At 43.7% G+C, this 27,685-nt stretch overlaps 1 protein-coding gene across 2 annotated transcripts in view; it reads right to left on the bottom strand.

Annotated features, from left to right (window-relative positions):
- The window catches only part of LOC113170924 (atrial natriuretic peptide receptor 1-like), a 52,072-nt gene extending 24,908 nt beyond the window's left edge, over positions 1-27,164 (bottom strand). Inside the window, exons 1-5 of one of the 2 annotated variants that reach the window (XM_026373242.1) lie at positions 26,910-27,164; positions 26,534-26,740; positions 24,637-25,449; positions 5,315-5,502; positions 599-712 (exon numbers count right to left, since the gene is read on the bottom strand). In XM_026373242.1, the coding sequence (XP_026229027.1) occupies positions 599-712; positions 5,315-5,502; positions 24,637-25,393 (1,059 nt within the window). In that variant the 5' untranslated portion in view covers positions 25,394-25,449; positions 26,534-26,740; positions 26,910-27,164. Of the gene's footprint in view, positions 1-598; positions 713-5,314; positions 5,503-24,636; positions 25,450-26,533 lie in introns of both variants that reach the window. The other variant, XM_026373243.1, reaches the window with a different exon arrangement.
- Between the last annotated feature and the right edge of the window lie 521 nt (positions 27,165-27,685).

Below are 27,685 nucleotides of genomic sequence, written 5' to 3'. Positions count from 1 at the left end.
ATTTTACAAGCTGTCATCTTTATTCCAGTGGGTAATCTCAGCACTGACTTGTATTCTCTCCCTTTCTTTCCGTCTTCTGTGTGCAGGTCTGTCTGTGTTTGTCATGTTCAGCCTTTGTGACACATGAAGCGACAGGATAAGATCAGGAAACTACATTATCTCCTCCAAACTGAACTGACTCAGTCCTCCAGCTGCTCCAAAAGCTCTAATTACACATTTGCATAAAATTACGTTTTTTCCATCTATACAACATTGATATTATCCAGTCTTTTCATTGCCAGGTGTTTAATGTTTAATAGGCCAATTTCCTCAAATTTAATAGAATCCCATTTGTCTTTGTCCCCAAGCTGAGATTTAAGGTTTCTATTTGTCTAAAAAACAAAGCGGAGCCTTCAAGCATCAGTCCACGTTCATCTCGGACGTTTCTGAGAAATAACTACAGTAAAAAAAGGTCCTGTATTAATTCTGCGACGGGTTCACACAGTTCATCACGTCTTAGTAGCAGTAGAGAAAAGCTTTCTCATTCCATGGCATCTAAAAATTCATTTTATCATCATGCTCACTGTGCTTAACACAAACACACACACACACTTCTCACCAGTGAGTCCTTTATGGTGTAGTTGAACATCATCTTGGCGTCCGTCTTCAGGTTGTTGACAAACTCTCTGTACTCGGGGTTCTGAGGCTCTCGGTACGTCAGGATCTTCACATTCTGAAAACAGGAAAAGGAGGTTTTAAAATAATCACTGTGGAAATGTTAATCTCCAAAATAATTCTCCATCAATAGGAGATGAAATGAACACAACTGAAAGAGAAGAAGCAACGGTTTCCTCATTTTCTCTGTTTGCATTTGGAAGAGAAACAGTAAAGGAGTTGTTGCTCTGTGCTCGAATCCTCTGAATGTAACAGGTTGAAATAACTTAACAGCACGTTCCTCTGTCACAGGCAGCGAGGATGACCGATCTTTTCATCAATCAATCATTAACGTGTCACATTTGTGAGTTATGGAACAACATAATTCCCAAATAAAGGAATGTCTCAGTTTCAGGATATATATGATCAACAACCATGAGAGCACACGCTTCTCCATGAATAAGTCCAGCTTCTCTAATCCACTTCTTCAAGGAGGTCTGAGGAACCAACATAAGCATATAACCTTATCCAGGATTAGAACATCCAGCATGTGAAGAACGAAGAACAGGATCCATCTGGTATTCAGCTTTGGTTACGAGGAAGAAGATAAAAACCTGCAGCCTGAACTTTGTTAGAATCAAATGAAAGTCCACAGTTAAATTACATCCAAATGCTGATTCAGTCCCTTTAAAATAACCCCTACCAATGTAGTGTGTCCTACAACGCATGACGGTCACATGGAGTCATTATGGAGCTGACATCATGCCACACCAGTCAGCCCCCACCCCCCCCGCCCCGGGCTTCATCATCTGATAGATTTTCATCTTACTATGTCTTTTCCTTATAATTACAAATAACAGATTTCAAAAAGAAAGTAAAAGTCCAAAGCGATGACTTCACACAATGGTTCAAACTCTTCCTCCAGTGTTTGCTAAATGGTTCCTCCACATTCAATCAATTAGGAAATCTAATGACAAACAGCTGCTTCGCTGAGGTCAAAGTCAACTGTGGTTTCAAATACTGAAGAATTTGAAATGAGCAGAAAGTAAAAATGCTGCTCTGAATGAAGCCATCATGCTGCGGTCGTGTGTCTTTATGTAAACTGTGAATGAGTGAATTCCTTTCCTGTGAGAAACTGGATCGATGTCGCGTCACTCCATCAACCTACTGCCTCTTCAAACATGCTCATGTTATTCTAGAGCCGCTCCCCTGTTGTCTTTTGTCTTGGTGACCAGTCGCCCATGTCGCAGTCCGGCTCATCCTTCATCCTTTTAATGTTGCTTCACCTGGCTGCACACTCAGCGCACCTCCACAAATTTAAAGCTCAGCACTACGACCATCAGCCAACTGGTAATTAGCCACTAACTAATTACACCCTGAATCTGCATGCACAATTACACAGTAGAGTGTAACAGCAGTAAATGCAAAAGAGCCACAACTATTCAATTACCCTGCTCCTACAGGAACCTGCAATCACAACAGTTAACGCAAGTTCTACTGGACCCCATACATAGCACTTTATGCCGTCCCTGAACACCTCACACCAGAGCTGCTCCTAACTACAGTGCTCAAGAAAAAACACTAACAGAGGCAAATGACAAATATCAGTTAAGATAAGAGAAAAGGGACATTTCCAGAAAACTGTAAATCATTTGTGGGTCCAGGAGGCAAAAATTACTGCTCAAGACCGTTCATGGCAATTTCCTGATGTGCTCCACAGAAACGAAGGTAAACGGTTTCCAAGTGCACGTTGTGGTCGATTGACAAACACTTTTCTACAGCGCAGTGACAGCAGACAACACAAAACACCACGATGGAGGCTGTGAGTGTGCAAGTGCTGCAAGAATGAAGGTGATTTAGATTAAATAAGCGTGGTTAGTGTAGTAAAAAGCACAGTGATGTGATGCTGCACACGCACACAGGTTGCAAGACAAACTGTGCTCATGTCCGTGTGTTATTCTTCCACTACACATTCAGTGGTTTGTTCTCACTGGAACAACTTAACTTAAAATAAATCTGAATTATTTTTGCACTTTAAAGACAAAATGTCTAAAAACACGGCAACATTTATTTTTTTCACAAGATTATTATGAAATCCTGTTTTTGTGGCTGCAACAGTCACAACACTTTTAAATCCTGGAATCTTTTAAATAAAGGTTTATGCTTCATCTAGCTGACTATTCTTTTTATTTCGTTTTGCAGATGTCAGGACCCAGAAGCCTGGTGAGACTGGTTAAAAGACAAATGCCGAGCTTCCGTCCTCAGAAAGAATATGCTACACTACCACCCTCCATCTTCATTTGATTCTTAAGACTTGTGACTTAACTTCCATCTGCCCCCAAGGACTTGACGTTTGATTTGAGACTTGCACTGACAAGATTTCCAGTAAGATTTAACTTGGACTTGTCCCAGCAGTAGAAATGGAAAGAATCTGCTCTGGTTGTTCTGAATGTGTGTGTGTGAAGTGTTTTCTTGACTCTTCTGCAGTCTGTGACTCTGCAGGGAGAAAATTAAAGCACTTCACAGCAAAAAGAGTAAAAAACGAATGAGGCCGAGACAGAGGGAGGTGCAGGAGACGAACAGAGCACATAAACAGAACAGAGCAGACAATAATTGCTCTGGGGATTGGATGCTGTGTGTGTGTGTGTGAGAGAGAGAGAGAGAGGGTCAGTAGAGAATAAAGCCAATTTCACGTACAAAGGAGAAAGAGATGGGAGAGGAGACGCTGCAGAGGAGATTGTGATGTTCGGAGCAGCAGGTCGCAGTTTAAGCCTTCGCCCACCAGGCTGATGTTTCCTTTAACAACACACCAAGCTAAAGAGCGACGTGTGTTTGAGTGTTGGTGACCTTTGACTGAGTTTGAGAAAAGAGCATCGTAAGAGAAATCCAATTTCCCTTAATACTCCTGAGAGAGAATATGGGAGTAAATATGGATGATATGAGCGTCAAATGTGGACAAGAATGAGGAGACAGGAAACAAAGCACACCCGGTGTGATTGTGAATAAGATGGAGAACAATGGGTCGATGTGTCATCCCCAAGGTTTTGATAAAATTCAATCAGTGCTGTCTGACACATTGTGTGCACGGTGGATGAATGAGCTATCGTGACCTTGATTTCAATACGGAGAGAAAAACAAACATCAGCAAGAGCCCAAAAGAAAAGAAAGAATCAGGGGGAGGTGCGGTAGAAGTGGGCACAGGACAGTAGAAGTGGGCACAGGACAGTAGAAGTGGGCACAGGACAGTGGAAGTGGGCACAGGACAGTGGAAGTGGGCACAGGACAGTAGAAGTGGGCGCAGGACAGTAGAAGTGGGCACAGGACAGTAGAAGTGGGCACAGGACAGTAGAAGTGGGCACAGGACAGTAGAAGTGGGCACAGGACAGTAGAAGTGGGCGCAGGACAGTAGAAGTGGGCACAGGACAGTAGAAGTGGGCGCATGACAGTAGAAGTGGGCGCAGGACAGTAGAAGTGGGCTCATGCACAGTAGAGTGGGGCACAGGACAGTAGGAAGTGGGGGCACAGGACAGTAGAAGTGGGCCACAGGACAGTAGGACGTGGGGCAGCATGACAGTAGAAGTGGGCACAGGACAGGAGAAGTGGGCGCAGGACAGTGGAAGTGGGCGCACAGGGACAGTAGGAAGTGGGCACAGGACAGGGGGAAGTGGGGCAGGACAGTAGAAGTGGCACAGGACAGTAGAAGTGGGCGAAAGGACAGTAGAAGTGGGCTGCAGGACAGGAGAGTGGGCGCAGGACAGTAGAAGTGGGCGCAGGACAGTAGAAGTGGGCACAGGACAGTAGAAGTGGGCGCAGGACAGTAGAAGTGGGCGCAGGACAGTAGAAGTGGGCGCAGGACAGTAGAAGTGGGCGCAGGACAGTAGAAGTGGGCACAGGACAGTGGAAGTGGGCGCAGGACAGTGGAAGTGGGCGCATGACAGTAGAAGTGGGCACAGGACAGTAGAAGTGGGCGCAGGACAGTAGAAGTGGGCACAGGACAGTGGAAGTGGGCACAGGACAGTAGAAGTGGGCGCAGGACAGTAGAAGTGGGCGCAGGACAGTAGAAGTGGGCGCAGGACAGTAGAAGTGGGCACAGGACAGTAGAAGTGGGCGCAGGACAGTAGAAGTGGGCGCAGGACAGTAGAAGTGGGCGCAGGACAGTAGAAGTGGGCGCAGGACAGTAGAAGTGGGCGCAGGACAGTAGAAGTGGGCACAGGACAGTAGAAGTGGGCGCAGGACAGTAGAAGTGGGCGCAGGACAGTAGAAGTGGGCACAGGACAGTGGAAGTGGGCACAGGACAGTAGAAGTGGGCACAGGACAGTAGAAGTGGGCACAGGACAGTGGAAGTGGGCACAGGACAGTGGAAGTGGGCACAGGACAGTAGAAGTGGGCACAGGACAGTAGAAGTGGGCGCAGGACAGTAGCAGTGGGCACAGGACAGTGGAAGTGGGCACAGGACAGTAGAAGTGGGCGCAGGACAGTAGAAGTGGGCGCAGGACAGTAGAAGTGGGCGCAGGACAGTTTCATGGCATCTCTGTCACGTTGATAAGAAACTGGAAGAAGCAGTTTCAGTGAGTCACCAGTTGTTGTCGTTGTCGTTCTGTATGATCCATTTAATACGTGATGTTGAGCTGGAGAAATCAACCTAACCTGCCTAACCTTTATCTGGAAAGTGACTTCCTACCTGGAAAGCATCCTTAGCGATGGCATCGTCCTCATCCCCGTGTGCCCACGGCTGCCGGTGCTTGGAGTTCAGGCTTTCTCCAAACACGTCGATGTGGAAGAAGACGTACTGCTCATGAGGAAGATTCGCCCGTCTGAAGTGCACCATCAACTTCCTGAAGACGTCAGGAGAGCAGCAGACAAACATCACTGTAAAAGGACGAACAGGGAGATTATTTTAGTCAATGTGCAAGTAGCTGCAGGAACACATTACAGGTTAGTGAGGAAGTTTAACAGCACCTGGACCTCTGAACAAAATAAATCAAACCTCATCAGTCAGAGGTTCAAGTGTTAACTACAAGTCCCAGAGTGCACCACTGCAATAAAACAACTAGCTTCAAATGCAGCTGCTGTGGGACTCACACTTTGTGGAAGTCTCTGGATAAATAACCTGAACCTGAATCAGGTTCATTCAGCAGCAGGTTGGTCCAGAGTCCAACAACATTCAACCTACAGCCAAACAATGGACCTCGTTCATGACACGTCTGAACCAACTGAATCGTTTTTATCATCTTTTAAATCAGCACTTTCGTATGTACAGACATCAACATTAACAACCATAACAATTCTCCTGGTTACTAACCTAACCTAACGAACCTTTAGTAAACTCCATCACGGTCTTGGTCTCGTTGAGTCTCACCAGTAGTTTGTTTAGTGCCGAGAACCGGCCGAGGGTCTGCAGGTCTCTTCACAGTCACAGAGTTTAGTCCTGCTTCTTCACAAAGGACCAAACATCTGATTCCACCTCATTTTACAGCTACTTTTATGACTTGGACTGATGTTTCCCAGTTTCTTAGCTTTGCAACCATCTGTGCTACAAACCTCTTAAAGAAAAGACTTTTTATATGTGAGCAAAGACACTAAAACATCCATCGAGCCTCATTTTCCTTTAGGTTCAAACCAAAAGGCTTCAGCTGTTACACCATCTGATCTAGATGTCAACATGTCAACATTCAGACAAACCTCAGTGTGAACCAATGAGCTTTCACTTATGGACAGAAACACATTTTGATTGGACAGGACACAGAAAGGTGGAAAACCTGAGAAAAACCTGATTGGTTGAACTTCTCAGTTAACACCTTCCAGGGAGCCGGGACATTAAATGTCTACTTCATGGCATCTTGGAGAAAGTTTAAAAAGAAGCCATTTGTTAGTACAACACATCATATTTTTATTTAGTTATTGAAGTGATGCACTACGTTAAAAATATTCACTTCAATATGTTGATTAAGTGTCAAAATAGCCCACGAAATAAATATTTATGCTGAATTTTAGTGGTAATGATCCAAAAATGTTTCCTTGTACTCAACATTTGTGTGACAGGTATTTCATTGGCATGTTAATGCAGAGGAGGACTGATGTTAAAGCAGAATAACATTCATTAAAGTATTTCATTAATAACAGCTTAACGTTTTATACATCAGATCGCTGCGCAACCACCCAAGACATATTAAATATAACTATAGCAGCTAGTTATTTTTCAGAATCTGATTATACTGTAGTTTGTTTTATTAATCATTAAACCTTTTTTCATCTCCACTGTGAAACTACCCAGCAGCACGTAGTGCTGAGTTAATGAAATTTGGGGCAGTGGTGGTTTAAGGGTTAAAGAAAGGAGCTTGTAATGGAAAAGCAAGATTAAATCTGCCTCCACCACTGCAAGAAATCATTAACTAGTCGTCATCTCACACGAGCTCTTACAGCGTAATGTAATGTCTAACAAGCACAATCACTATTTGATCACGGCACCATCAAAACACAAAGTTGCAGAAACAACTAATTGATGTGTTAGAGTGAAGAAGAAGAATTGAAAGTAAAGTTCACTGAGATGTTAGCTTCAGTCTACTAAAGCAAACAGACACAGACATCAACTCTTACAGCAGGACTGAGAGTCATCAGAGCGACAATATCAGCTGCCAAACTCAGAGCTGGAGCCAGAGCAGCGGGACAGTTATCAACATGTCATTTCTACAATCAGACGTGAGAAGATCCAATTAGTAGCAAATGTCTCTCTATCTGCTTTAATCCTCTGTTTCTTCAGTGTGGTTTTGACTTGTGTGTATCTGAAGGCGAGAGGAGAAATAATAATCAATAACACGGCGGCGAGCCGGCACCACGTCCGCACAGCAGCCGAGGCCGCCCACAGCGCCTCGTGCAGCTGGAGGCGAGATTAGCTGCTGATCACACTGACTCATCTGTCAGGAGGGAGATCAACGGCATTTATCACTTAAAAGTGTTCGTTCTGAAAGCGTCAGCTGCTCACTTCTGTAGTTACACAGAAAAATCCATTAAGCCTCCGAGTGAGGGAGTTTTCAGGAGCTGAGATTCGGCACAAAGTCAATATGTTATTGATGGAATTCATTATTTTAACACAGCATCGCTCTCTGTTTACACTGAAGTTAGTCAGGAGCTGCTTTCACACAGTTTTTAGGTTTTTCTCTGATGAAGAATAACAGGGGATGAAGACGAAGGGATTTTAGCTGCTTCCCCTTCTCCCTGTGTCATCAGATGGACGACAAGTCAACAAGACGTGTTCAAGATGCAATCCAGAGAAAATGGGATCTGTCCATCACTAAAAATGTTTTTATACTTCTGACAGTGTAAAACTTATACAAAGACGTGATGACTTTTCACAGGTATGTTGGTTCAGTCGCTTTCTGAATAACCCACCTGACCTGACTCAGGTAACATACAGTAGATAGTATTTTAACACACGCTCTTTCTCTGTTTCTCGGATGCTGAGCGCCCACAGCTTCTTGGATTCCTCCCAGATCTGAGTCTCGATGTCGGAGCTGCAGGAAGTCTCCAGAGGGGTGATGACATTCCTCAGACTTGCCGTTCCTGTCCGGCTGCCTGTGTTGTTTCAGGCTTTAATGACCTCTGAGCAGGAAGTAAACGGTGAGGGGCTAAAAGCTTTCTCTCGCTTGATACTGAGGCGAGTTTACAGCTGCTGAAACCAAATCACAGCTGATGCTGGCTGAGTGGTGACTCAGCAGATCCTGGATAAACGGTACTTTACAGCACATTACAACTTATAGTTTAGTTTAGTGAACAGGGGCCTTTAGTTAAACAAAGACAAACCACAGCCTCAGTGTCAAGCTGACTGTGTGTCAAAGGTCAAGGTGCAGACACAGGTGTTACACAGCAGTCCACCCTGACCTCTGACCCCTGCACATTTCCTGACTCACAAAGATTCCAGCTTCCACTCGAGGTTGCACTGGACACGTACGTGAAGATGAGATAAGACACGGGACGGACTGACAGAAAGCAGGGATTGAATTTGTACCTGAGCTCTGACACAAACAGGCAACAAGGAGAACTAAGAGAAGCTGGAGCCACAACATCTTTGGATACTTGCTTGAAAAAGGATTTGAGCGACTACAGGATCATTAAATAATAAAGAGTTCTGTAATCAGAGTAACATAGAATAAGATTTTTCTCATAAGGCTCATACACATAGTATCAGTGTGCAGACAGGAATCATCTCAACCAAAGGACAAATGTCAAGACAAATACCGCTGCTTCTAACCTTTCCCACTCTTCTAGCTGTGCCGTTACAGTCTTTGATTTAGACGACAGCTGATCCCTGTTCTTTTATAGATAAATGTGCACCCCCCCTCTGCTGCTCTAATGTTGCCTACGTTTAGTGCTGATTGCAGAAAGAAAACTCATTAAAATCACTCAGAGAAATGTCAGGTGTCTCTTTGTCAAACATTCAGACACACACACACGTGCACACTCAGTCTTCCAGTCAGGGGAGTGGGAAGCTCTGCTCTCCTTCACACAAAGGATGCAGCACTTGATCAAAGCACTTTCATTCAGTCGGATGTTTTCATATTGACCAACAGCAAACTGGAGGCTTCTGCACAGGAGAGTGAAAACGTGTGAGATGTGAAAAATCATCAGCAAATGTCCGAGTAGGAAGCATTCGGCCCGCAGCTCTTCGTTGTTAGCCACTGCCATGGCAGATCTTTTCAGATGACACTGATGAATTCATGTAAATCAAATATAACCCTTGATCAGGACAGTCAGCCTACAGTAAAAGACACATCACCTGTAGACAGGACAGCAGACAGTCTGGGGAATAGACCGATCACTCGGCACTCGTTCCAAAAGTGACTTTGTGACACAGTGGTAATGTCTCAACACGACCCAAAGCGATTCTGATGCACGAGGGATCACAGCACACAGACGCTACTTCAACCTGATTACCAGAATCAGACATGAAGGAGAAATGAACCCTCAGTCAGACACTTATTGACTGACTGAAGCAACGCGGGAACATCTGGATAAAAACACGTGATGAGGTTGGAGGCAAATTTAGTTTTGCTTCAGCTTGAATTTCATCTTTCACGTCTCCTTTTCTCACTTTGTAACAGGTTCTAGTCTTGACATACTCAGATCAGAGGAAATAATGTCTTAATACGCTGTGTTTGCTTTTGCACGTCTTTATTACGAGCTTTCACAAATAGCTGACACAGCTAATCGCATCGAGTTACTGCTGTGAAATCTGCAATCAAACTGTTCTGGTGCATAATGTCGCTGTGGATCCTGCTTCGTACACACATTAGGCTCGTTAATTAGGTCTTTGTGTGAGGGAGTGAGAGGTCTATCAGCTTCTTCATTGGGTCCTGAGCCTTTCAATTCCACTCTGGTTGCTTCTTTTGTTTTGGGGCTACGTGTTCTTCTTCCTTCACTCGAGCTAATCAGAGCAGTTTGGTGGTGAAGAGATGCCACTGAGTGTTCGGACGCACCGCTGCCACCCGAGTGTAGCTCAGCATCACAGCAGAGAAGAACAGTGTCTCTACTACTTAGCATATCATTCATCTCCTGCTGCTCCTCAGCAACAGTTTGAGTGTTTGTAGTCTGTTGCCTAAAGCTTGCTCGAATGGGATTGTTGGGTTTTCTCTATAATTTTTTGTATAAATATTTTCTGTAAGGTCTTAAACCATAAACACTGTAAAGTGCCTTGAGATAACTTGTAAATTGGCGCTATACAAATAAAACTGAATTGAATTGAATTTAGTGCATGAGCTGAAGCGAGGAAAATAAAAACATTTGAAGGTGATAAAATGATAAAAATCAACGTCATGAAGAAATGTTGGAATGTGTTTGTTTGACATATGAACATATGATGATGAGCTGGTTTGTTTTCCAACATCTGCTTGTTGTAGCTACACTTTTTAATTACTGTATAGTAATGTACTGTTTACTTAGTTCTTCTTCTTATTTCTATTATATATTATTTAACTACTCCACATGGACAATAAAGTCCTTTATCTATAAAAAAAGTGCTAAATTATTATTAATGCTATTTTTTATCAGGTTTACTAAACAACAGGTCTGAAAGTTTCAATTATGACTCAGCTTTTGGCAGAAACTCAATGTGTTCGTACACAGTAACTCGCTATGATATGAATAAGACTGTGGCTCAGATTTAAACTCTATACCAGCAGGACCAGTATCAGATGCAACACAGACTGTGGATTTGTTGCAATGGCCAAACGTAGTGCTTCTAATTTCTGCTGTGTACCTTCAAACTTTCATTACACAGTATGTGTTTTATTTCTACTTCTTTCAGAGCACACCTTACACAAATAGCAGAGAGAGAGAGGTACGACAGGATTTACACCCATTAACCAAATGTCAGACTAACAGCAGCACTGTGGAGCTGTGTCCACCTGCTAAATATCACTGAAACACAAGCAGAACAAACACCTGCTCTTTGACCGCTGCTGTTGAGGATATGTTAACAGGCTGTCTGTTGTTCGACCACATCACTCATTTTATTATTAGGTTAAATCTTTGCGGCGCCCTGTGCCTAAAGCTGTTATTTAGAGTTTCTGAACAACCTTAAGGTTATCTCTTTGACATATACACTTAGCAGGAGACCTTCATTGTTGGTTTGAGTCTTTACTTTTACAGACAAGAAGAAATAAGAGCTTGTTCTCTCTTTTAGGAGGCAACTGGCAAACAACAAAAGCACCTGAAGGATTAAAGTAACTATAATTCATAGTTTTACTGCGAATCAAAGCACAAATTAATGTGACAGTGTCGACTGAATCTGCAGCTCCTCTCTGCTTCACTTAAACTGTTTCCACATGTGAACATTGAGCCTCATTGACCAATATGTTTATTTTAAGTAGAAAGTAAATTGAAGTAAAATTGTTCTTTAAAAAACTCACAAGAAAAATCAGCATCATATTCATGACGTGTTCGTGTGGGCTCTGCAGACCCTTTCAGACCCTTTCAGACCCTTTCAGACCCTTTTAGACCCTTTTGTGTGCAACAGTGGGGCCTTTAGAAATGCTAAATAAGAACAACTAGAACTATTTGTTAATTATATAACTGCTGTTTCATGAGGGAGAGAAATGTGGAACAACACCAGAGAGAATGGTAAATACTTCCCAACAACACTGTGAATTCACAATGGGACATAACTGGGGCTTTGTAATAAGGAGCTGACAGGGTATGTCATGTAGGTACAGTATATCTCCCATACAGCTCCTCCGGGTAATGTCTGGAGAAGTTCTGGATTCCAGTGCATGTCTGAAAACAGCTTCTCTGTTATGGTTCACTCGAACAGGATGAAGCTGTTTTCAGAGAAAAACTCTAAAAGCGAATACACACTTCATGCTGAGCAGCACACAGGAGACAGATGCAGAGAAGCTACAAGCACGACTCTTCAGACGTGCTCGTCACATAATGGAAAAGCTTCACTGAACTAAACCAAACCGGTGATTCAACATTTACAACAATACTGTGCTATGAATGATCAGTTGTGTTGAGGTATGACAGATGCCAGAGTTCTGTCTGTACGTCTCATTTATAACAATGATTTGAGACCTAAAAACAGAAACTGACCTAATATAGACATATTTCATAAGCAGAGATGTTGAATTTCAATTTATTCAAACTGGCCTGGACGGTGCAGGCATTCCTTTCCACTATTTGTTCATGTTATAAACATGCAGTCACATGGAATTACATCTGACTGAAAGGGGGTTTGAATGCTGCAGGTAATCACTGGTTTCTTGGTTTACAGATTGGTCCGTGCTGCAGTGACTCTACAGTCAGTAAATGGTTAAGAGACTCTCTGCATTAAGGATGGAGGAAGGATGAGCTGCAGATAAAGAGAAGCACATGAGCTTTGGAGGATTTGTAATGCAGGTTGGTCAGAAGTGGCAGCAGCTTGATACGCCTGTCACATATTTCCCACTCAGTGTACAGTCCATTTGGCTTCATGCCCAGGTCCAAGGTTTCTCGTTGGGGGAGATAATTGACTGAGGCCGAAGCTGTGTGGGGCTGAAAATGAAGCTGCACTCTGACACAACAGCATCATGTGCTTTCGCTCTGTTCAGAGTCTCAGAGGAGCCTCCCGCAGAGGAAGATCATGACCCACCAGAACAAAAGCTCTGCACCCCCCCACGTTCCAACTCTGGCCTCATTTTATACCGACTAACAAAATCATTCTTCTAACTAGATATACGATATAAAACACTTTTAAAACAGACTGAGGGACCGAGACGCATTGAAAAGAGGGAATTCTTTTTTTTTTTTTTTTTTGAAGAATCATTTTCCAGAAACTTTCAGAATCAATTCCAACTCCCATTGAAGTGGTTCTGGCTGCACATAGTGACCATTCCTCCAAAACATCTGTCGGTCCTGATGGCCTTTGTTAGATGGTTCATGGCAGTTTAGAAATCAGCTTACTCATTTTTCCTGCCTGATTTATTCAGAAATAAAACTAGTAGCATTCTTGTTGCCCTACTTAACTTAAAGGGGTGGATAAATGAGGATTTAAATATTTATTGGTTATAAAAACTATTCCTGCTTTTCACAGAAATCTTTTCTCTTTTAGTTTGACTGAACTGTAGGAAATAAGAGCCACAGCTCTCAGCTCTTGACATTATTGTATTAAAGCCCAGTTACTCTTGCTGAATGATAGTTGTTACTGTCTAATAAGCCAGAAACAAAAACATTTGCACATGTTGGACTGATCACTGATGCTCTCAGTCTATGATAAGTGGAAACCAAAGGTTCCAGTGTGGGACAGCACACTGTGACCTATCAGAGTGATCTGCAGTGTCCTGTCCTCTGCAGCTGCTGGGAGTCTGACTGTAAATTCATCCTGCTTCATCAACACGTAGGTATCTGATCTGGTTTCACTTCAAAGTGCTTCAGCACTTATCGCTTAACAGGCTCCAAACATGTCAAAACATACATGCAACAACTTTCCAGACACCAAAACTCAACCTGGGAACCAACAGACAAGTTGTGGGTGGATGAGAAACTATTATTCATCAAGATTTATTCTTAACATACAAATGAAGCAGTGAATGCTAATCAGTGATTTCAAACATCAGGGTACAAAGTGGTTGTGTGAGAAACACAAACAGCTCCAACACAAAGAAACAGAACAAATAAGACACTGAAGGACCAAACAGATGCTGCTAATCGTTGTGCAGAGACATGAGATCAGTCAGACGGTCGTGAACCCACTAAACTTCGTATCTAGATCTTTGGGATGGTGTAAATGTTCTCAGTTACCGGTTCAGTTTGGGATCACTCCAGTCCTTCAGCTCCTTGGCTGTGGGATTCCAGCATATTAATCTTTAACTACTGCCATATGGACCAGGACACCAGCAAGGAAGAGGAAAAGAGGGCTGAAGCACGACCTTGTGGGTAGATTTGTTCAGGATGATCGGCTGCTCACCTCGCCACCATGACAACGAGAATCAAGGCGGTGACAACAGCCAGGAGCCAAACAAAGAGCAGGATGTAGGCTAATTAACAACAATCCTTTAGTAACTACAGATTTATTAGGATTCAAGAAACGAGTCACACAAACGAGGAGTGAACCCTCAGAACAGAGATGTGACCACAGTTTATCGCAGCTGTTGCGTCTCGGTTCTGTCTCTAACTGTTGTAAAGCGAGAACTGTGATGCTTTAAGTTCATTGTTTTAAGCCTAAAACAGGATGTTGGTGTACGAACATCTAAACTCAGCTGAAGTAATTTGTAGCCTCGTGTCAGCTGAGTGGAGCACGACCACAACACCTACCCTGCAAAATACATTCATGTGAAAAGCAAACCTTTGAGTCAATTACTTTTTTTTTTATTTCAACATGAGATTTTCTTTAGAATTGAGATAATTTTCCACTTTTCAGCTGTAAAAGGTTAAAATCGTTTTCCTTTCAGGACTAGATGTTTGGTGCCAGGAAACTGTGTCACTCACTGGGTTTTCTAGGTCTGATCTCCTTTAATTGTTTCATTTTCTCCAGCCTCACGGTGTCATATGAGGCCTACCACACTATAATGTTTTAATATAAAAGCATTGCGTTATCTTGATCATCACTTTGTCAGCTTCTTCCTGGCTGAAAGGACACGAAACACACACACTGTGATGCTTAGATAAATCACCAGTTAGAAATGTCTGATGATTAGACCAGAGGCCATTTGCATCGTTCGTACTTCACTTTCCTTCTCCTCCCTTAGTTCTCCTCTGCACGCCCTCCATCCGATGGGCGCCTCGCGACGAGCAAATGACGCTTTAGTCATGGAACCTGTGAAAAAGTTCTTTGTGTCTATCGTGATAGCTGCGAGCGCAGTGACTATTCGCTTCCTGGTGGCTGTATGTGATGTCAGCCACGATCTACGGCGTGCCTGCTGCGTGTGAATTCCGTGTTAAACAGTAACTATAAGCTATTGCGTTCTGTATGGAGTCCGCCATCCACCTTGTGTGTTTACCCACCACTAGTGGAGCTGCGGACTGTCAGGCACATTCCTACATCTGCCATCGTATCCGCCCTCGCTTTGTCTACCACCAGCTGTCTGTATCGCCAGAACCAACTTGCCCTCGATCGTCCACACTCCCAGGTGCCCTTCCCTGTCCGTCACTCCTTTGTGCCCTGTGCATCCCTATATCACTACTCGCGCTCTCATCATCTATTTATGAACCGCCACTTTCCATGCAAGATTCCTTTTCTACTACCGCCTTCCGATCCCGAAATTACAGATCTCATACTAATTTATCGCTCGCGACACACTGAGCAGTGTGTAGATTTTGAGCACTCACACGATAGGGTTAGCTGACATGTGCGCTCTCCTTTTGCTTATACTCATTTATAATTGGCATCATATGTACTCCCGACCCTCGACGAATACATTTTTATGCCTCAGCATCTTTTTGTAGTTTACTGTTGCGAAATAGACACGCAGATACATGACGTGCCTTCAGTTTTTGTGTGAGTCGATATATAAATGCCATGATTGTAGCTAGACAAGCATGTAGCGGGAAGTGCCGTTAGCAGCGAACATCGGCTAGGCAGTTGAAACAAACACTGAAACGCCGACGGACATGAGCAGAAACTGTGTAGCGTAAAGATCCTTGATTCTCACACTCACACGACTTGCGAGGCGTGCGAAACAGATTCTTCCATAGCCGGGTGATAGGCTTTCGGTAGGAGTCTACAGAACTCCACCAAAGCTCAGTGTGTTTGAGCTGCCAGCAGCTGCCACAGAGCTGCTCGGGACGTTTGACATGTTGCAGCCAAACAAGCAAATTCACCTCCAAGCAAAACTAATGCGCTTGTTCTTTTGAAATTTAGATCAGACCACAGCTGCTGGTTTCACCATGAGTTCGTGTTCATAGTGTACATACATGTTTAATGAGGTATCAAGAGATCACATGCACAAATCGAGTCTCCATCACTTCCTCATTTCGAGCCACACTATAATATAACATTTACAAGTTATGCAGTGGGTATAAATCATTCATGCATTAGTTGTGAACCCTCAGGTCCTGGTTCAACTCTGTCTCCTGCAAAATATTTATATATCACGATTTGCTTTGCCAAATAGTTTTTTTTATAATAGCTGTTGGAGATGATGTTTACTAGAGATGGTTTTCCCCCACAGAGGGAGCGTGACGTCCTCAGACTGCACAAGTTATAAGAGAGAATTCATGGTGGACGCCTGGAGTCTGCACACAGGACTTCCTGCTCTACACAACTTTTACACCAGGTTCCAATGACTAAGATTGCTATCCGGTTCCAAGGAGCTCGGCGGTAAGGGTATTTTCTGATCTCGGGAGGTTTCGGCGAAGAGTGTTCTATTATTTCCTGTCGTATACATCTATTCTCTGCGGTCTATGTAGCTTCTGTCTCTGATTTATGACTAAATTTCTCTGTCTTCTCTATCTGGACTTTCTATATGTCTCTGTCATAGACTCTCTCGCTCTCATCTACTGTAGACTCTCGAGAAGAGATCTCCGTCTCGAGGTCTCGTTATAAGGAAGATCTATCTATGAGCTCGCTGTATACATATATTTCGGTAACCTTGTATCTCTACTCTCGTTACTCTCTGTCGCCTCTCCTGTCTCTGTCTTCTCTCTCGCTATGTTGCTCTCGTCTCCCTGTATCTCTTCTTGATCTGGCTTCCTCTCGCTCTCTCTCTCTCTCGCCTCCTCTCTTGGTGCTCTGTCTCTCTCTCTTATATACTCGTCTCTCTGTCTCTCTCTCTGTTCTCTCTCTCTCCTCGCTCTCTCTCTCGTCTCTCGGTCTCTCTCTCTCTCTCGGTCTCTCTCTCTCTCTCTCTCTCTCTCCCTCTCTCTCTCTTCTCTCTCTCTCTCTCTCTCTCTCTCTCTCTCTCTCTCTTTCATGGCTTAAAGCATGAAAAATGATGACTTGCATGAGTTAATATATAACTAAGACCATCTGTCCCAAACCTGGACAATGTGTGTTTCATTTGGAGAATCATAAAGACATTAATCATGCTCACATTACATCCCAGCAGCAGACACTAAATATATGTAGAAAAATGCAGACAGTGAATGTTATGCATGTATATTAAGCACGAGCGCAGCATTTTATAAAATCCTTTTATTCAAAAGCATTTAAGATGTTTAATTTCTTCGCTAATCTACACGTCCTGTGAGTTTTATCAAGCATGTTAGAGCATGTCGATGATTATTAATGATTATTAATGATTCATGATAAATGACACGTGTTCCTTTGGTCGGGGCGACGTGGAGAAGGGGGATTCTAGGACTGTTACGATCTACTGGATAAAGTTAGAGTTGGAGTAAGACTGGTGTCAGGTTAATAGCACGTCTCTTCAAGTCTCCGCAGAGTGTTATGTCTGATCTCTGAAACGAATGTGACGTAATCATTAACATGAGCAGTGTAACCCTGGATACATGTGTACATGGTAGAGAACTCAGCACTCTCCAACAGAAATCTACCAGGGGAAATCAGGTTTGTGTTTAGATGAGAATTATGAAATGAGCAGCTGGAGACGCCTGTAACCAGATTTATTTAGAGCAGGTATGCACAGACAGCGACAGTGATCATGAATTATTATGGACTAATCACAACACATGCACAGATATTTTCTGTTTTGCCAGAGAAGTTGTGGATGAACCAGCAGCAGCTAAAACTGCAGGCTGGGCAATAATTAAGCCCCAATTGGGATGTACAGAAAGCTTTCATCTCAGTTTTAGTTTAGGCCACTGAAACATGCTCCCTTTCATGTTGAAGGTGGTTTGTTTAGTAAAAAATATCCTGAAACCTTCCTGTGCTCAGACTCCGGTGCCAGGAAATGTATTGAGATACATTAATCAACATTATTAGAGTCACATCAGATGTATCTGAGCAGCTGAAAATAGGCTGGAGGGCATGCTGCCAGGACCAGGACCAAGATGGACAGATGTCTGCTGCACTGAGAGCACAACATTATTCAGAGGAAACCAGAGAGGCTGCCAGGCTGCTGGCTTTGGCTCTAATTCTGCTGGCTTCTGTGTGATATGGAAGCCGACATATGGCAGAGAGTGGACTGATAATGAGAGAATAAACACAGGAAGCATGGGGCACTGCACTGATCTCTCAGGGGAGGGGCTCATGATTCCAACTTTACTGTTGTTTTCCTGTCATTTTCAAATTCCACTTTGTTAATGTTGGCTCAATCCATAGTTAGTCAGAAACAATACTGGGTCTTATCAGATGCCCCCACCCCTCTGATACGTGCACATGGTTTATTTCACTCAAACAGCAAAGTTTGTCTCCAGACACGTTAATTAGCTCTAATGCTGAGACTCCAGCAGAACGATCAGTCAGCCGGGTTCTTCAGTCGCGCAGGGTTTAATTAAAATAAAGTGTAGTGAGGTGAAATTTACATTTCTCAGAGCAGTGTACGAGGTACAAGGCAAACGCAGGGTAAACCTCAGCAGGTCTGGACCCCCACAGGACGAAGGCCACAGCCAAGTAAACCTCACAATAACAGCATCACTGTAACTGAAGCATACAGATGTGGCAGAACAGTTTCTTTACATCCCAATGAACCTAGTATCCCACTGCAGATACTAATATTTCTTATTGTCATTCGCTGATACAGGTGTTCCTGTGATATGAGGCCGGTATTTTAGGGTGAAGCAGATGAAGAACATTAGTGATACAGAACATGTAGCACTGTCCTGCATCATGGAAAAACGTGCTCAAACAGATTAGATTAGGAAAATAAGCAGGAAATTAAATTAATTTAATTCCACCAGCACCTAAAAAATGATTCATTGTCACTCACTCATCAAGAGACCACATGCAGGGTTTGCTGCTTCTTCTGTTTCATCATTCTCCAACTAAATAATAAATAAAAACACTTCAGTTTCCTAAGATGTTCTTTTATTGAGCTCTGTTTGATATTTACAGGTGTAAGAACTCAGTTGCTGTAACTGTGAATCATCACTTGTCCAACGCTTCACTGTTCTCTTGGTCTCCATTGAGCCTTTACACCCTTGTTCAGCTTAATTAGCTTCCGTTAGCTGTGAAAAGCTAACTACACTACAACTTGGCTTCAGTTAATTAGAGCAGAGCTGATAAGAAGGAGCAGACGTCCTGTGGAAGATTAACCACTTTCAGTCTGGTCTCTGGAGAAACACGAGCTCAGTGGAATCTCTCATTAGTTCAAACTCAAAACTTTCTGCACGTGGTCGTCCGTTTGTCCATGACAGCATCACGAAGCCTCTCCGGCCCTCATGTTCTAATTGCTCAGGTTGCTATTGACTTTAAAAAGCAGCTGGAGTTCTCAATCTGCTGGAGGGCTGTTCAATCACAGAACGCCTCTGTGGCTTTGTTCTCCGCTGCACACTGGGCTCTGATTCCTCCACTCAAAGGCACGATGTGAATCACTGTCTGTGCATTTTGTTCAGCAAACATCCAGATTCTCACTGCAGACTGGTTGTTGCTGTCACGTGTTCACATGTAGCCGCTTGCACGGCTGAGTGTTGTTAATGGTGTTTCAAAATGAATGCCTCCTTTTTAAACTTCCAAATCATTTTCATGGAACAGATAATAATAAGTTGAATTCAATCACTCCCAAAGCAAATAAAGACCAAAACACGCATCTTCTCTGAAATCACTGGGTGAAATATTTACTATTTACCTGCATCCTCCCATTAGTGGATCAAGAGTTATTAGAGTATATGCATCATTACTGCAGATCACTAGGAGCTCTGACACAGGTGGTATGAATGTTGTGGCCTCTGATGTACCGCTGCCTTCAGGAAGCCGCACACAGACTAAACATGAATGATAAAGCATGTCATCAACGAGCTTCAGATGTGCTGGTCGCTGCATTTCTTAGTTTGGACTTACCAACCACACAATCGGAGGTATCTGAGGTCACTCCCATAGTCCCATACTCCCCTCAGACGTCCAGGCAGAGGAGGGGTCTTTAGAAACATGAATCAACAAACTGAACCCCGATCTGCTGACTCATGGTGACTGTCAGTGGATAAGGGAATGTCCCACACACCGTTTGCATAACCTTTTTTTATCCAGCAGCTGGACACGTGGCATGTTCACATGTAGAGAAAACCGAGGCAAAGAGTGAAACAAAGCTTCCTCCCTCCTCAGGTCGAGCATAACACTGATACACTAAGAGACATTAGAGTGTGTGTGTGTGTGTGTGTGTGTGTGTGTGTGTGTGTGTGTCAGTTCTCAGTGTGTGTGAGACATACAGCTTCGCATTAATGAGACACAAAACAGTGTGATTATTGATCCGACCTTCTGCTGAGCTGGAAATCTACTCTCAGAACACTGACCTGGTCACTGCTGTTAACTGCTGACTTCTCAGCTTTAAGTCTGTAAATTTAAATTCCTCTGACCACAGTTTCAAACGTGAAATATTCTGTCCTTTCTGATAATGAGGGAATGAACTGCATGTGCAAATAGGTGTGTACAAAACCACAGAGGGGACCGATGAACTGGCTGAAGGTTCCCACAGACGGTAAACACTACATGAAGGAGCCGAGACGGCAGCGGCTCTGTGTGAGCATTAGTATAAAAAGAACTTATTTATAGTGTCATGAACTGAGCCTTCACATGATTTACTAACACAAGTGACTGGTAACATGTCTTGTTGCAATGTCACAAAATGACCAACAAGAGCAACTGTAAAGAAAAGCAAAATGACAATAATGAGGAACGAGACAACCACAAAAAGACCACCAATAAAAACGAAATGATGACAAAGACAAGTGCAAAACGACTGCAGTCAACAACAGTGTACTACTGTACTGTAATACTGAAACCTCTGGGAGACAATAGTAAAGGTACAACTGTCCGACTATTTCTTTACTCAAAACATGACATTATTCCAAAGGTTTTCAGTTTCTTGCGTCACTTCTCTGTATAATGACCTTAACACTATGATCCCTGTTATAAAAACACTAAGTTTTAAGTTTTAAGCTCCATGATCACAGCGTCTGAATCAGCGGACAAAAAGCAGAAACACAAGGTAAAATTAGCCGGAGTGTGTTTGGCAGGAAATACCTAGAGATCTGATTGGCTGGCTGCAGTTTCCATACAAGGCGTCAGGTCCGTGACCTTTGTTAATAAATGCCCTGTCGGGAGGTTTTCTGCCTCTGTGGGAACCAGAGAGCACTGGTGTGTTTGTTTGTGCTCTCGACTTGTTTACAGATCGATAGAAGAAGCTGAATTTATTACTCTGATATTCAACTGCAGCACAGTAACTGCACTAATCCTATCACTACATTTCCACCCAGGACACTTGAAGGCAGTAAGGTGCTGAATACGGTGTTGGTTCAATTCTTCTTAAAGTCAAACGTACAATAATAAATATTTTCTCTTTCCTTGGTTTTCATGGATTTCATCCGGTTAATTACCGACTGCAACACCAAATCACTTTCTATTCCCACAAAATATCAACCAGCATCGTATTTTCATGTCAAACAAATCCTCATTTATACCAGAGCTAATTCATTTAGACTTCCTTTACACTTTTCAGGGCTGCAACCATTCTACTGATTTATTAAATCTGGATTGATTTACCAACACTTTAAACCAAAAGATATTCATCTTACTGTCAGATTAGACCAAGAAAAGCACGATAGCTTAATGTTGGGAAGCTAAAAACACAGAAATCACCATCTTTCTGTCTTTTCCTGTTCATTTTGTTATTTGATTTTCTTAAAGTCATTTCTACAAAATTCACTAATTTTCAACTTCACTGTCAATGCTTGTAGCTTTGGGATCACATGTACTGTATATTAATGGTAATAAACCTGTATGTCACTTCTTACAGCATCTAGTAGCTGAAAAGTTAGTTCACATCATGTCAAGAGTGTAAAGTTTGGCCAAAAGGGTTTTTTATTTAGCTAGTTTTGGATATTTTAAGGCAAAGGAAAGTTCTCAACTTCTGGTGAAGCTGCATTTTCCACTGGTCCTAGAATAAACTTGATTCTAGATTTGTTGTTGTGAATTAAGTTTTATTAATTACACTCAAAAAGTGTTGAGGTTTTCAACACATCACTGTCGTTCATTCATTCCTTTATATATTTACAATAGATTTTAGTGTTAACTTTATCTTAGTGAGTTGTTTACCTAACAATTATAACCCGTCTTTTTTTATTCATCCATTTTGATAAGAATAATCAGCAGGTGGTTCACTGGTTCACCTAAACACCTTCTCTACTGTGAAAGTGCGTTGCATCATTCTCTGATGCAGACTTTTCCACTGCGTCCTCAGGGCAAAGCCATTTGCAGCACCGAGCTGTTGTCTGGCTTGTGGTCTCTTCGACTGAGCTCATATTTCCGGCTGCTGCTGCTGCGACGATGCCCTGCAGCAGGGATCAGGAGCTAATGTCTGGGTTAATAAGCACTCATGCTCAGCTTGGTCTCGAGGTGGACGGAGGACAAACGAAGCAGTGTGACACCAGGATGAGAAGACAGTTTATGTAACTTGGTTCTGTGCGGCTGAATCAACAAGGAAATCTTCAAAACACACAGCGTGTATGAGAAATAAAAATGTGCACAGACATGATGAAGAGCTGACACATTTCTAACAGTTTATGGATGAAGTCAGATAAGACAAAGACTGACATGGGCAATTTTCATCTGTATTGACTGTGTGAGAAACTCATATCTCCTCAATGTGAGGAACTGAGCGCCCTGACTTATTTTTAGCCCGGCTGTCGCAGATCAGGAAACTGGACCCAAATGCAGGATACGAGGAGGAGGAGTGAAGGAAAGAAAGGCCATAATAGAAAATGAACAATAAACCATGAAACAAGAAGAGAGTGAACCTCACTGAGGGCAAAATAAGACTAGAGCTGAGCAAAAGGCAGGTGAGGAACAAGCACGAGGAGAGGGGAGGACGCACTGAGCCAAGTGTGAACGCTGCTTTTAACTAATTCATGAATGAAAAGTCCAAAACGAAGCCAAACTGATACAGAACGCAGAGCTTAGTTCAAAATCAAACAACGGCTGCAGTTTTCTACGGCCTGTAGTGGAGTCGTGTCTGTGACCACCTGATGACCACGTTAGTGAGACTCGAACGTGTTTCCCCTCCCACAGAGTGTTACTTGATGTTGATGATGATTTGTTACTAGACGATAATTCACCTACTGTTATTAATACTCACACATTCAGCTGGCAGCTGCTCATTTATAGCCGGTACTGCCGCTGACAAACACTTCAGCTGTCAATACTACCTCAGGTGTTAAACGTGCTTTATGCAGCTGGTGTCTGTGCGGTTTGTATAAAAGATTTACTGATGAATGGCTAAATACAAGAAACCCACCAGTATAAGAAATCAGATCCGTATCAAGGCCGGGAACCGTGTCAGCTGCTGTAAGTTGTGACGTTTAAGCTGAAAATCTAAAGTTTAAGTGCACAGTGATTTAAAACTCTGTGTGTTCATCTTTCTACCACAACCCTCTGTCCTTCATCCTGTTCACATGATCGTGTTTAACCATGATAAGCTTGAACCTGACACTACTCACAGGTAATTCAGGGGAACTAACTTTTATTGGGCCTTCAGCACAGCTGAACTTTGACCGGGTTCTCATTCTGTCACTCTGCAGTTTGCTCTGTGCTGTTATTTGTCATTTTATCTGAGCTGTGGTTCATTTCTGCAGCCTGGACTCAGCAGGGGACTCAAACTGAATTCTCATCAAAACACATGAGTTGGAAAACAACACTCTATTTATAACGAAGGACACCGTCCTGCTTTTTACAGCCTGCAGTTTGTATCTGAAGGAATCTTCTGGAATTGAATTACTGGAAACAGGAGACTCTGAAAAGCTGAGGCGATAAAAAAGAAACGGATTGATTCCATATACAGGCAGGAAATTCACACACGTCGATATCAGGCTTTAAGGTGCTTTCATCAATAAACACGGCTGACTGATCCCAGAAGGACGCACATCCTGGAGCCAATTACAGCACAGTGTTCTCACCTGGACTGATCGATTTGAACAAGACAACACTAAGAAAATGAGAAAACTACAAACCTGTATTCACATATTGGTACAAAAGACACGTGCGTCACCTGTGCTGCTACCAGCTCACGAGCAGCATCTCAATCACGTGTACACATGAACAGTAGCCTGAATAAAACAGAGATCTTTGTGGCACATTTCCATCAGTTAAATGTCTAAAATGTGAATAGAGAAACCTGCTGTTCCCACTTCCTGCCTGCCTCCAAAACTATCCGGTGTTTCCCTCCTGTGACCACAGCTCACAGTGAGTCTGCTTGGTGTACGGCTTTTTAAGCTGGCTTAGCAGGAAGGTCTGAGGTAAACTGTCCTGGTGCGGTGCACGCTGTCATCAACAATCATTATTAATGGCTGTGGACATAACCACACAACAGAACCCTACTAGACTGAACGGAGCCCAGGGTCCCAGGCCCGGTCTCACTTACTCCGACCCATCTGCTGCAGTTCTGTGTGATCTGGAATAGAAACACTCAGCTGATGGTGCTGACTCACCTCGGCTGTCGTTCTGGATGTCTGAGAGGATCTGCGAGTAGTTGATGGGCTTTTTCTCTTCAAACACTCGGTCCTCGAGGGTGATGTTGATGCTCTTCAGCTCCGTGTACAAACCCTCCACGGCGAAGTAACACGGCCGATCATCCACCTTGTTGTCACTGAACATGAGCATCACATGTTCCCTCCACCCAAAGTGCTCACAGATCCGCAGGGCGAACTTCCCGAGCTTCCTGTGGGTCGGGCCGGTGTTGGTGATGGACGGATACCCTCCACCGTAAAAGGCCACGGCCGGAGCGCCCGCTGTAACCATGGGAACGTCCCAATGGGTGGTGAAGAGGCCGACAGGAGAGGAGGTGTAGGAGCAGCCAGGCCCGATGAAAGCCCACGGGTCGTAGGCCAGTTTCAGGTCCACGGCCATGAGCGGGGCGATGGACTCGGAGCAGATCCCCTTCTTGTCTTCGCTGTTCTTAAAGGCGTAGGTGAGGTGGTGGTCGGGGAGCAGGGTGGGGTCAGCGTTAATGGTTCTGACAGCCCGCTCCAGGGCCGGGCCTATGCGAGGCCAAGCCCATGGATAATGTGTGTTGCTCTGTGGAAGGATGACAGCCAGCGTGATGTTCTGGGGCGGCTGGCGTTTGTGTTGACCCCGGATTTGACGTCTGAGGCTGAGGTGGCGAGACGACCACCCAGTGACCGGCTGAAGGTCGAGCAGACCCAGCAGAGCCAGCAGGAGGGTGGCCCCCTCCATCCAGCAGGCCATTCTGTGTCCAGCAGGCAGTCCACTTCCACCACAGCTGAATAATTTATCCCTGTGGACTGTAAACAGAAATAAATCATCAGGACACTCGGACCTGCTTCGGTTGGTCGAGCTCGAATTCACAGTAATAATTTCTTTGTCGTGGGAGAAAAACTCCCCAGAGCTGGAAAGAGACAGGACAGCCCTGCCGTCCTCGTCCAAACAGAGTTACACTGAAAGTAATGAGTGTTGTTCTCAAGTACGGCCTGGTCTCATGAGCATTTCAGGCTGGGGGGGGGGGCACATGGTCATCCTGTCATAAAGGTGGTCATAAAGCCTCGACACATGTGAGCTCCACCCGAGCAGAGACAGATTTAACGTCACTTCTCTCTGTGTCTGATTTATTCACCTACGGCACAGCGAAGACATTTTAACTGTTGTTTTATGAGTTCAGACTAAATGTCAACTAAATATTTTCCATTACAGCTACAAAAATGAGCCCCCCCCCCCCCATCACTCAGGTTTTTACCACGTTCGACATCTTGATCATAAACTGGTTCTAAATGCTGAAAACACCAACACATGATCTTCACATTAAATATTCATGGGATGAATTGATCCATTTATCTCTTGTTGAATTTTAGGAATACTTAGGGTTTTGTTTTTTTGTTTTTAGATTGACTCAACATTTCAAACTTAGGTTACACTGTTAAGACTGTTTGATATTTAAAACTCTATATGATGGAGGGGGTTGGACGTACATGATGTCATATTTAAAGCCTCAGTGTTACAGATATTCTGTGTATGGGGTTCACTGCATCATTTTATAGCATTGAGTATTGAATCATCTCTGATGAGGGACAAACATTTATTTCTTCAGTTCATCTGTTAAAAAGTTTAAATTAACTATTTTACTGAAAACTAACTTTAAAATAACTTAAACCCCAAATGATCATCGTTAGTGAACAGGTTGGGACTCTGGTATTTGGGCCCCTGGGGCCCCACAGGAGGTTAACCCGTCCATGACAACACCTCTGTTTGGTGGGGGAACCATCATATGAGGCTTAAAAGCATCATTTCCCTCCGGACACGCGCAGCGGTCGAAACGTCGATTATCTTCTCAGATGTGAATCGATGCTCATAAAACAGACTTCAGCTCTTTACCTCAGCGGCTGCCAGCTCTCCTCTTCATGCTGTTTGGAAGTTTTTAGGTGATTTCAAACGGGAGGGGCGGTGACAGTAAGCGACCTATAACCAGCCATGCCCGCAAACGAGCAGCGAGGGCGCGACGAGGCGCGTCACTGTGCCAGAGGCTCTTCGGTGCGTTCCTGCTCCAAAATGTCCAGAGATGTGTCCGGATGAACCCACGTGCTGTTGTGGAGGAAACGGTTCATATAAATGCTCAGTCAGGAAAGTATCTGCAGAGAAAGTCGCGTTTGAAAGTTTAAAAATGCAGAAAAATAGCAGAAAATCTCCCGTAAAGCAGCAGCGCTGAGCATCAGGTCGCCTGCTGTGTCAAACCTCTGTTTAAGGTGATCACCTGTCAGATGGAGGCTCAGGTGTCAGGTGTGCTGTGACAGCCTCATCACCGCGGAAAAACGGGAACTGTGCGTAAAAACCGGGTTTGTCCACATCATCCACGATGAATGAGAAGCTGCTCAGTGGATCCAGTTCCGTCAGATGAGCTCCTTAAATGAAGATTTTCAAATGTCAGCAGCCTCACAGGTGACCTGGTCTTTAAATCCGTTCTAATGGAGTCTGCTGCTGTGGGACTGAGACACCGGGATGACTGACTGACTGCAGCCTGGCTGGAGGGGCGGAGAGCTGGGAGGAGAGAGGGGAGAAGGAGGGGAGGAAGGACGGACAGTGAGGAGGGAGGGAGGAAAGGAAAGGAGGGAGGAAAGGAAAGGAAAGGAGCGGGCGACGGGAAGGTGGAGAAAAGGGGAGAATTCAATTAGTGGAGAGTTTAATATTTTCAAAGTGTGTCAGGGGAGAATAACCTCTGTCTAAATGAATGAGACACCACAGATGAAAATGAAAAATGGCAGAAGCTCTGCTGAAGTTGTTTTACTAGAAATGACTGTGTCATGGTTTTCTGCACCAATTTGTCATAAAACATGATCTGATCTTCATCTAAGTCCAGAGTATTAAAAAATATAATGTGCCTAAAATAATAACAGTCTTCAATCTTCATGTCTTTATTGAGGACAACCATAAAAATCGAGTGTGAGTGGAAAAAGTATGTGAACCCTTGGAATACTAACCTCAAACAAACTAGTTAGACTCAGGTGTTAGCATAAGTTCATAAAATCAGTT

Source organism: Anabas testudineus, chromosome 16 (genome assembly GCF_900324465.2).
Source record: "Anabas testudineus chromosome 16, fAnaTes1.2, whole genome shotgun sequence".
Lineage (NCBI taxonomy): Eukaryota > Metazoa > Chordata > Actinopteri > Anabantiformes > Anabantidae > Anabas > Anabas testudineus.
This window is presented reverse-complemented; position numbering and strand designations above follow the sequence as displayed.